The sequence below is a fragment of the Periplaneta americana genome, chromosome 11, assembly GCF_040183065.1.
Source record: "Periplaneta americana isolate PAMFEO1 chromosome 11, P.americana_PAMFEO1_priV1, whole genome shotgun sequence".
Taxonomy (NCBI): domain Eukaryota; kingdom Metazoa; phylum Arthropoda; class Insecta; order Blattodea; family Blattidae; genus Periplaneta; species Periplaneta americana.
In genome coordinates, this window is record NC_091127.1 from 120,959,052 (window position 1) to 120,971,369 (window position 12,318).

General features: G+C 37.8%; 1 protein-coding gene across 5 annotated transcripts in view; it reads left to right on the plus strand.

The window, feature by feature from the left end:
* The window catches only part of LOC138709298 (facilitated trehalose transporter Tret1-2 homolog), a 51,882-nt gene that overhangs the window by 16,930 nt on the left and 22,634 nt on the right, over positions 1 to 12,318 (plus strand). For 4 of the 5 annotated variants that reach the window (XM_069839968.1, XM_069839967.1, XM_069839970.1 and 1 more), the window contains exons 4-5: positions 3,835 to 4,043; positions 6,543 to 6,818. In XM_069839968.1, coding sequence (XP_069696069.1) covers positions 3,835 to 4,043; positions 6,543 to 6,818 — 485 coding nt within the window. Of the gene's footprint in view, positions 1 to 3,834; positions 4,089 to 6,542; positions 6,819 to 12,318 lie in introns of those variants that run through there. The other variant, XM_069839969.1, reaches the window with a different exon arrangement.

The window sequence follows — 12,318 nt, forward strand, 5'->3', positions numbered from 1 at the left end:
GTCAAAAATATGTTAGCCCACAATCTGAGAAAGGTATTGCCTCTTGGGTACGAACATGCCTTCCTTGTCAACTTACTAAAGTTAACTGATATTTTAAAACGAGTGCCATACATTTTCCTATTCAATGCGAGCGTTTTCGGTATATACACTTGGACATCGCTCGACTCCTACTGCCTGTTAACTGATTTCGTTACTATGATAGACCGTTATACCCACTGGCTCGAAGCAATTCCTGTACAGAAAGTTACTGTTGATACCGTAGCTGGGAATACCCCGAGACGATAACTACAGACCAAGGACATCAATTTGTGGCTCAACTTTTCACTGGACTCACACGCCTCATGAGTTGCAACAAGGCTCTACCTACTGCCTAACTATCTGCAGACCAACGGGATCATAGAAATATGGCACCGCTCACTGAAGACAGCGCTAATATGTCACGGTAATGACGGCTGGTCTGATATTGTCGACACTGTAGATCTCAGACTTCGAACAGCCGTTAAAGAAGACCTCCAGTGTTCTGCAGCAGAGTTACTGTCCCACACGACACTGCAAATTCCCGGAGAGTTTTCTTTTGCCAAACTGGATACTCCTGTACCTCATATCTTCGTCGAAAAATTCCAAAGATACATGCAGCAGTTGTGACCAGAACCTATAACGCAACACTAGAGAGAAAGCGTATTTATCCATAAAGATTTGTATACTTGTTCACATGTTCTCCTGCGGAATGAAGTGACATGCACATTACTGGAAGCGCCTTATGAAGGACATTTCAAAGTTTTTGTCAGACCCAGCGAGAGAATATTCATAGTTTTTTCATTAAAGGAAAGAAAGTGAATGTGTCAGTGGAAAGGCAAAAACCAGGTTACCAAGCAAACTGGGGGTCAGAAGCTTTACAACAAACTTTCTCGGATTCTCCCCTTACACCAGATGAGTCAGAGACTAGTTCTTACAGGACACCTGCTCTAAGAACGTATGAAAGAAATAAAGGATATTAATTTCAGTGAACTATTTTAGGAGGTTTCTTTGGGCGGAGTAATGTGGATGCCTTCATCGTAGTCTTGGCTACAAATATACGTTTCGTTAATTCTGTTAAGTTACAAAGTCTGGTTTGAAGTTGTTATTATATGTTAATGTTTAAATAAATCTTTGTTATTTATAATCATTATTGTCTTTATAGATAACATGACGCTGGCGCCATGTAATAGTAATGTTTAAAAACGTAGGCCCCACTTTGATTATTGTGATTTTCTACTGACTGACCTCAATGTCAACAAGTCAAAAAGATTACAACGTGTTCATAATTCTTGTGTTCGCTTCGTCTGCGATGTCCGTCGCGCTGAACACATTACCCCATCCTTCCAAACTCTAAACTGGCTACGGCTTAACGAACGTAGGAATTTTCATTCCCTTGTTCTCCTTTTCCAAGTCCTTCACACCTCTACACCTACCTACCTTGTCTCCCATTTCAATTACCTATCATCGTATCACAATCTCTTCACACTCACGCAAAATAGCCGCATTCTAGCCATACCAACACATAAGACATAATCGTATTCAACATCATACACAATATTGCTGTCGTGCCCTACCCAGTGACATCAGAGACTGTTGGAATATAACAGTATTCAAAAACAAACTCATTAAGCATTCTTTTACTGCTTAGAGTAGGTTTAATTTTTACAGATGTAAAAAATCTTCCTTTGTTCTTAACTTCTACAATAAACTGTCTAGCCTTTATTAATCAGTTAATCTTTTAGTACTGTGATTTTTATTGTATTTGTAAATTAATTAATTTATTTATTTATTTATTCTGGTAGAGTTAAGGCCATGAGGCCTTCTCTTCCACACTACCAGAAGTGAAACACATGATACAATGACAAAAATAGTGAAGTCATACTTAAATATAAAAATCATTTTTATACACATTAACAAGCTCACACGGGCTATAATGAAATATTAACTAAACATGATACATAATTAAATTATTTACAGGTATATCCTAATTCTACTTTATGATAGACCTAAATGACAATTTATATACACACAGAATAACCTATAAAATCGGCTAACACTCACAAATCAATTTCATGTAAAAGTATAAATTGTAATTATATTGTAATTGCATTGTTAGTATTGCAGTTGTAATCCCCTGGTAGAGTGGAAGAGAAGGCCTAATGACCTTATCTCTACCAGATTAAATAAATAAATTATATATATATATATATATATATATATATATATATATATAAACAGTTCAATTGAAAATTGTTACGTCGCATTGCACGGATTGAATCAACCAATAATATAGAGAACTATGATTCAAACACCAATGTATGAATACAGCACACTTCTGAGGACGTTAGGCTAGGAGTATCATAAAATGTTGTCGGTAGAATATGGACACGATTTCGGGATACTGCAACTATTGACAGAAGACAAGGTCGTCGAAGATCAGCAACACCAAGGGACGATCATTACATATCTTTTGGCTCGTCGGAATCGCCAATGCAAAGCCATTCAATATCAGCGAGAGCTTGTTTAGCAACAGAAACGTATGTATACACACAAACGACAGAAAACCGATTGCATGAAAGTTGATTTTACGCACTACGACAAATAAGAAGAGTTCCTCTTTCTCCATCTGCTCGGAGAGTTCGAAGAATATCGTAACTGGGGCTGAGAGCAAAGGCTGTCAGTTTTGTTCTCCGATGAATCTCATTTCAGCCCATATTCCGACAACCATTGAATACGCATATGCAGGGAACAAAGTACCAGAAATAACCAATCTTTTCCTTACACAGGCATCCATATTCTAGAGGCTTAGTAATGGTTTGGGAAAACATAAACGTTGGATGCTGTACGAATCTCTACGTCGTCCATGGCAGATCACAGATAGGTGTGTGATACAAGGACGAGATTCTACTACCTGTAAAAATGCTTAATGCTTTTGCTGTTTGTGAATCTTTCTTCTTATGGACTATAATCCACGAGCACATAGAGCAGTAGCTTAGTAGACGAAATGTTTGAACAACAAAATATCCTTCGAATGAACTGATCAACATGATCACCAGGTCTAAAAACCTGTGATGCTTTAGGAACAAGAATTGCAGGTCATTAAGCCTCTCCAATGAACTTACAGCAGCTGGAAAACTGTATTTTTCAAGAGTAGAGAAACCTTCCTCAACAAGATGTCAATGGTCTAATAATGTCCATGTGTGATACGTGAGGAGTTCTAGCAGTGGCAGAATATCATATACGTTATTAAACTTTCTGAAGTTTCGTTCTGAACCTTCAAGAGCTAAATTGTACATTGAACCGTAAAGTGTCTTTTTCTTGCTTTTAAAATAATTAAAGATGAAATTCACTTTGTTTATTGATAGCTCCAATTAATTTAGTTCTTCAGCCAATATTTCAAGTAACCTTTGGAAGACAACACAATATACTATCTTAATTTTTTATCAATGTATTTAGAGAGATCCTAAAATGAAACTCTGGGAAACTCCAAGAAAAACCACAATGGAAATAGACTGTTAAGAGAAACAATTTGTAAATGATCACGAAGATATTTAATTGGTCACTATGTGTTCTCCGTTTACTCCCTCTACAGACGGAATGAATGAATAAGAAATTTGTTTTCTTAATAATTAAGAGTATGTTTCTATGGAACTTGTTCTTTGTTCATGGGATTATTAAGATCGAGATAAATATTTTCGACGATATAATTGGAAATTACATATGGAACTTATCGGTGCACACACAAATGATCATTGTATAAAACATTTTTTCTATTCACTGAAATATACCAAAAAACTTGCATTTTGTGTCTTGCAGTGAGCGTCTATTCGATTATCTCTCCTCTCGGATTCCTGCTCGGCGGCATCGTCACAGACTTCTGGGGACGAAAAAAGACGATTATACTGGGACACGTGATCTACATTGTAGGCTGGAGCACAATAGCTGCAGCCCAAAATATCAGCACCATATTTGCCGGGAGAATGACTGAGGGCATCGCAAAGGGTCTTGTCCTCACAACCGGAATTGTAATAATTTTGTAATATTAATTTCTGCACGCTGTGGATAGAATTGTAAGTTCCTCAAATAGCTAGATTAATAAGTAGATCCTATAAAATTGTCGTCTTCTTTAACACTACAATAATAGCCCTGTTTTCATTAGATTTATAATATTGTAGCTGAAGTATTAAGTAACGGTCTTATAACATTAGATTAGACATTGTGACCTTGAAGATCTATGAAATGGAATTTCTTCCCTCTTTTAACAGAATCCTCAGTAGTCTCACGCGACGTTTCGCAGAGACAATACTTTCTGAATAAGGCAATTTCTTCCAGAAAAAAATTGAGAAATTCGTAGGGTATGAAAGAGCTGGCAGATAAATTCTTAGATTAGTATTCTGTCGTAATTACACCGCAAGAAACTTCAGTCCCTCATTCACAGAATACCAACAAAAATATACCAGAAGAATATTCCTCACATCATCCAGTTTCCATCTTTTTTTGACAATATATGTCTATGAGCATTTAGCATCTAAGCTTATATAGAAATTCTGCAAGTCTAAATCCCGTGAGATCAAATCAGATTCTTATTCATCACTATATGATGTACTATAGAAATATTTTGTTGACCACGTAAGATTTTTATCCTCTGTACTTAAACTAATTGGTGCCAACACTGTATTACTCAGGAATCTTGTAATATTTATATTTCCACTGTTGTTACATTCTAGAATATGAAAGAATACCATTAACGAGTTACTGAAAGTGTTGTAGGAATTCAGTGCATTCAATATCCTTCATATATGTATTGTTATTATTTTTGTAAGGAGTGAAATTCGAAGAAAACTGTATTGCAGTAGGCCCTAGACAAAAAAAAAAAATCCATATGCAACCAGTTGCATGTAGTAAATAATTAATATCAGTCACTATACTCATGATGTTACTTTCATTCTAAGCTAGAGAGCGAGTCAATTTGCCTATTTTATATTAAAAAAATATAAATACCTATAGAAAATGCTCCCATTAAAACATGTATCTGTCTTTATCAATGTGAGCTTCTTTCTACTATAGAACATATTTTAACAACACAGTCAGTAAGTCGTTAATGCTATTCTTTCATATTGTAGAGTGTAATAGTGGAAATATAAATCTAACAAACTTCATCAAAGTTCATCAAACAATGTTGGCACCTGTTAGTTTAAGTACAGTACAGAGACATAAATATCTTAACTGGTCAACATAATATTTCTTCAGTACATGATATAGTGATGATACTAAGAGCACATATCGACATAAACTGTTAATACCGACAAATTATTAGAAAATAAGACTTAAGGCAATTTGTCATTTTACTGTCTTATTACTTGTATTCCACCCAGACACAAGTCCGAACTACCAAATGACAATATAAGTTGTGCTTTTTAATATCTTTCTCGAAACTAAAAACTGTAAGAATGAAGTGACTTAAGCCCTATTTACCATGAACCGAAGAATTATGAAAATAAAAATAAATAAAAATGTAATTTTATACGCTAATCTTTACACCTCCTGCTACTCGGTGCAAAATGTAATCAGAACCATATACTTTTTTTTTACTGATTATAGTAGAGACTGCAAGATAACTTTTGTACACCCCTACGTTTTGAAATTCGAAAATTTTTATTTCCATACGCCCTACTGTGGATGTATACAGGACTCCTACAAGAGACCTTTCCGGTTTCGAACACACGTAATTTACGTTATATGAATCTGAGATGCATGAAAATAGTACCAATGGAAAAAGAAACTCATAAAGTTTAGTTGTGGCAACAGTTTTTTTCTTGTTGATAACACTGCCTCATAATAGCGCATATAAACTAATTTGTTCATTGTTGAGGCGAAATGACTGCTATAGACAGAGAAGTTTTTTGTGTGCTTGATTTTCATGTGAACCAATCGGTTATTAAAGTGCAATGGCATGACAGATCAAAGTTTGGTGCACATCCACCCAGTGGGCCTACAACCCGTAAATGGTACAGTGATTTTAAGGCAAGAAACTGCTATGAAGAAATTTCTGCGTAAGTATGCAGACTTTAATTAAAAACGATGATGAATTTATTCGTTCCGTGGTGTTTTCTGACGAAGCCACTTTTCATCTTTCTGGTAAGGTGAACTGACATAACCTCAGAATCTGGGGGTCGGAAAATCCGCGTACCTACGTGGAACTTGACTATAGGATTTATGTGTGTCGTGTTACCAAGGGCGAAAAAATTGAACATCTTCAAGGCAAGGAACTAAACCTTTTTGAGTTTATCTTTTCATTGGTACTCTTTTTATGTACCTCAGATTCATAGAACGTAAATTACATTTGTTCGAAACCGGGAAGATCTTTTATAGAAGCCCTGTATTGAAATGTCTCTAGTAAATAAATAAATATGTAAATAAATAAGTACATAAAATTAATTAAAAGAGAGTAGGCTAAATCGATAAAGTAGTCGAGGACGCAGAATCCAACGATTGTCAAAGCAGTAACATTATCTCCCCTACAGGTTTACCTGGACGAATTGTCCTCCTCCAAACTCAGGCCTGTGTTCGGCAACTCCATGAAGATTGCAATCCTACTGGGCATCCTACTCATCCTAGGCCTTGGTACGTTCTTGCACTGGCGGACGGCCACTGCAATTGCCATGTGTGGTGACATACTCGCTATCGTGGGATTCTTCTTGTACATTCCTGAGACACCGTCCTGGCTCATCCGGAAAGGTCGCCTCAGGGACGCGCATACGACCCTCACCAAGATGTGGGGACCAGGACGAGAAGCAGAAGTGAGTATATTTTCTCAATCTTCGCTTAATTTACTTCCCAATTTTGTTGATTTAAAACAAAAACGCCACAACAGTAATATTTTATGTACCCAATTCAGTGCTTGTAAAAGAATATTACTCGTATCTTAATGCTCTAGCGGGTTTTCCCTCAACCCAATATGAGCAAATGGGTAACTTTCGGTGCTGGATCCCGGACTCATTTCACCGGCATTATCACCTTCATCTCATTCAGACGCTAAATAACCTAAGCTGTTGATAAAGCGTCGTAAAATAACCTACTAAAATAAATTAATGCTCTAGCAGTACAGATTTCAAGTTTTCAGCAGTCTTAAAAATTATATTTATTTTAGCATGCTCCATGTCTGAGTACATCGCTTTCTCCTAAGTACGAAAAGTTCTCTTGATGTTATGTATCTACAATACTATTCAATCGAGAATGATGTACAGAGTGGACCGCTCGAATGTACCTAATTTCAATTGTATGTGACTGATAAACGGTTGAAGACAGAACCTTACGGTACAATTTTCCCTTGAAATTATTCAAATTAACTTTACAGGGAGCTATACCTGAAAGCCTGATTTGCATAATACACGTCACTGTTCGTTAACAGAAAACCACAATTTAAGTCACACAGAGTTAGTGTGCACTCAATGTTGGTTGCTTGACGATCGTCAGCCCACTTTGAGGTCTGTGAATATAGAGGGGGAAAAATTGGATCGGTGTCTGGTAGAGTTCCCAGGTAGCTCAGTTGGTAGAGCGTTGGTACGTTTAACCAAAGGTCCTGGGTTATATACCCAGCCCCGGAACAATTTTTCCCTCGAAATTATTCAAATTCACTTTACAGGCAGTTATACCTGAAAGCTTGATATGCACCTTACACTAACGTTTATATGAAAGGAAAACTCAACAAGTTTCGAATCCTGTCGGTAGATGGTGCACAGACACGGTTTCTTTTCGTAGATTGTATCGATTGTCAAAATGGCGACACCTCAGATGAAAGCGCAAACTGTGTTGTGGTATGCGGAGTTTAAATCAATTGTTAGAGTTCAAAGGGAGTATCAGCGAGTGTTTAACCATGATGCTCCAACTGCTAGAAGCATTAAGAAGTGGCACGATACATTTTTAGCTACATCCGACGAAATGGTTGCAAACGTTCAAGCCGCGTATGAGCGAAGCCCGGGGAAGATATTAAGAAGAGCTTCGCGGGAACTTCAAGTACCAAATTCAACATTGCAACGAATTGTCCACAAACATCTCAAACTGTACGCATAAAAATTGCAGTTAATGCAACGTCTGGAGCCGGATGACAAACCTAAACGAGTGGAATTCGCCAATAGCCTAACATCCTTTTCCAGCAAGATGGCGCTCCTCCACACTGGTTTAATGACGTTCGTACGACTTTAGACAACGTGTTCCCTGGCCGTTGGTTTGGTAGGGGAGGACCGATCGCTTGGCCTCCGAGATCTCGGGATTTAACACCGCTGAATTTCTTTCTCTGGGGCTACGTCAAAGATAAAGTGCACGCCACCCCAGTCAGAGACCTTCGTGATCTTCGGGAACGCATCATGGAGGCTATTGAGTGCATTCCAGAAGACATGCTCCAATGTGCTTGGCAAGAAATCGTTCATCGCCTCGATATCGTCACAGTGATAGCTGAAGCTTACGTAGAGATATAGTGATGTGCATATCGAAACTTGTTGAGTTTTCCTTTCATATAAACGTTAATGTAGGTTTCTATCTTCAACAGTTTACCAGTCACATACAATTGAAATTAGGTACATTCGAGCGGTCCGCCCAGTATAATAATTCACATATAACAGGAATTACCTTATTTTATTTTATTGTTTTTGCATTTCTGCGTATACTGTGTGTACCGAACTGTGCAATACTGAATGCTTAGCGCAATATTGCTAATGAAATTCACAGGAAAACTTTACAAGCTATAAAATTTACGAAAATAACATTTATTTCTTTCTGCAAAAGCTTATAACATGATCATAGTCCATATGTAGAATTTTGAAAGCTTTTGGAATTGAAAGAAAGGACAGTGGTAAGAGAAATTTAAAATTTAAGCGTAAACGTGTCCTTGCAAAGGGAGTTCGGGGCTGAGAAAAACTGAGTATGTGAGCTCGAAGCATATTGGCCACTTATCTCATTCCGTATTACGCTACTCCATTGAAGAAGATCTAGAAAATATTGAAGGGGAAAAGCTGAAAATGGACGTAAATTCTTACATACCACATACGGGGGGGGGGGGTGTGAAGTTTACTGAATTGAATTGGAGAGGGGAAATGGAAGGAATAACTTTAAAGATACTCGAAAAAACGTCCTTGCAAGGGAGTTGCGGCTGTCAAAAGTTGTATTGTTACATAGTATTTAAGTATGAAGAACTGAAAGTAGGCCTATAATACAGGGCTCCTACAAAAGACCTTTCCTTTTCGAACACATGTAATTTACGCTCTATGAATCTGATGTGAATGGAAAGAGAGACTCAAAAACTTCAGTTGTGGCAACATTGTTTTCCTAGTTGGTAAGATTGCCTCTCAATAACGCATATAACCAAATTTGTTCATTGCTGTGGCAAAATGGCTGCCATAAGGAGACAGAAAAGTTTTTGTGTGCTTGATTTTCATGTGAAGCAATCGGTTATTAAAGTGCAATGGTGAGAAAGTAAACTTTTTGAGTTTCTCCTTCCATTGGTACTATTTTCAGAATCTCAGATTTATAGATAGTAAATTACATGTGTTTGAAACCGGAAACCTCCTTTGTAGGAGCACTATATCTATGTATTTATATTTTTGAGAAGCAAATACAACTTATGAGGTCGCAAGGTGTCTCTAACGTCCTGATGGAAGGAAAATTATAACTTTGCTAATGTCTGTATGATAAAATTATTATTTACGTTTGAAAACGTTTTCTTCTTCCGTTTGTTTCACGGGATTCACGTGTTAGGCTACTGCCGTAAAGAGAATTGATGAAAACACTCGCCACCATAGAGTGCGTTCAGCATTGGCATCTGCTTTGGGAGATCTGAAATAGCAAGTATACGAAGCAATTCAATGCACCTCTTCTTCTGGATCCATCAAAAAGGTTTACATTATAGCCATCAATCGCAAGAAAAATCAGGCTGTTGTTTTCGATCCCACAGGTCGTTTCGAAATAAATATCGACCATGTTAAGGAACTTCATTTGAAAAAATAAGAATTTAGGAACCATGTATTATCAACTAATGCAACCATTACGGTATATCCCTCAATACGTGGACAGTAATTGGTTTACCTTTTGGCAGAAGAGGTAGTGTTTCAAAATTTACATGTGATCTACTAAATCTCCTGAAATTCACTACCAAACTGTGGAAAATACACTAATGTTTGTGGCAATTGCAACACCAAGGAGGATACATGTGAAATGAAATTGATACCATAGATTAGGTACATGACAATACACAAATGATTAGAATTAGGTACGGAAATGTATCTGATCTGTGATCGTGAGATTTCAGTATGGTGTGAAGAATCCATGCATTGCAATCAGAGCCTCTAAGCGCCGTGGCATGGAATCAAGAAGGCCTGGTTATGTTCCTGGGGAATCTCTCTCCAAGCAGTTTGTATGCGAGTACACAAAGTGTCAAAAGTGGGTGCTGGAGGACCATGACGAACAAGTTGCCGACCAATCACATCTCAGACATGTTCGATGGGTGACATGTCTGGCGAACGTGCAGGCCAGGGAAGTAGTGATACCCGTCGTTCTTCGAAGAAGGCTTGCACAATCCTCGCCACATGTGGTCGGGCATTGTCCTGCTGAATATGGCATGTGAAGTTCCCTGAAGGAGGGACAGTACCTCGGGCTCTAAAAACTCCCTAATGTAGCGGTTGCTGTTGAGATTGCCCTGAATACGTAGGAGGCGAGATCGCATATTGTATCCAATGGAGCCTCAAATCATCACACTAGGCGTTTGTCCGCTATGCCGTTCAACAATGGAGGATTCTGATTTTTACATGACCAAAAAAAACATGTTGCAACAGTCACTGAATCAATAATTAAACTGAAATACGCAATTGACTTTACTGGGGGGCAATACTAGTGTTAGAACAATGCTAAAAACTGGGAATTTCTCGAAAGAACACGAAAACAAGTAGGTTGTTATTAGTTGCAAAGTACGATATTAGGCAAAGAGGATAAACTACCAGAGGCGAATCTCTAATTATCGAGTTGAGAGAAGAAATGTTATGTATCTCGATGAGTTATAGGATACATTGTCATACCACCTGTATTGCAAGTCTTAGAGCAACGACTCAGCTTCGGTATCAAAGGGACAGCTACTAATAATGATACACACTGCAGGTGACCAAACGTTTCGCTTAAATGCCCTGCTAATTCGGAAAACCTTGAAAACGATTACATGAAATGCGAGTTATTTTCTGACGACGTTATAGACGCCATTATCATAAACCGTGATATCGGTGATGGTGATGGTAATTTCAGCTGTAACAAGAAATGGATGGGATAGCAGAGCTTCAGGACTCCAGCTAGAGGTATGGTAAGAGGTCAATGTTTTCAATTAGATGTTTAGCGCGCATATTTTGTTGGTTTCACTTAGTTCTCCCTCCCTTCCAATGACGTCAACCAGGCTTTCAGATCTTCTGCGCGAGCTGTACAGCCGATAGAAACTGAATATACGTCGTCACTACTGTCGACTGGGGAACACGCACCAACTAGTTAATGTTTGTAAACAAACCCCACGGACCAAGGATGCCTATCCTGATACAGCTACTTCATCCGAACCTTAGTCATAATTCATAAAACATATTCATAAGGCTCACGAATATACTGGTAAGTAAAAATTTTCAATTATGCCTAATACACATATCTGATAACTAGCCTTGTAATGTTGGGGACAGATACGGTGCATTACGGTGGTTTCAAGTTGACTATTCGTTCGCCAGTCACTACTGTAGCATACGTAAACAGTGTACCTGCTGAATAATAATGCCGAAGTTTGAAGGTTCTCAGCCGCATATTTTCGCAGCGGAATTTGGTGAGTGTTTTGAAGTGAATGACGGGAATATTACATGTAAATTATGTAATACAAACATATGAATGAGGATGCTTGGTAACTTTCGGTGCTGGACCCCGACTCATTTCACCGGCATTATCACCTTCATCTCATTCAGACGCTAAATAACCAAAGATGTTGATAAAGCGTCGTAAAATAACCTACTAAAACATATGTATGACAAGTGATATTATAGATAAATAAACATAGCACAAGAAAAGAAAGAAGGAAACTCAAACCCACGAATAATTAAATGATAATTCTTCTGCACATAACAAAAAGTACGTAAAATATATCTTTGTGATGCTATGTCGCTTATATTTACTTTAGATCTGTCCAGATTTGTATATGTGCACTTATTATTCGCGTAATCAATCGCAGAACCAAGTCAATGTCCTCGTACTAGCTCACGTCCCCAGCCTATGTACCATGCTGCAGTTAAC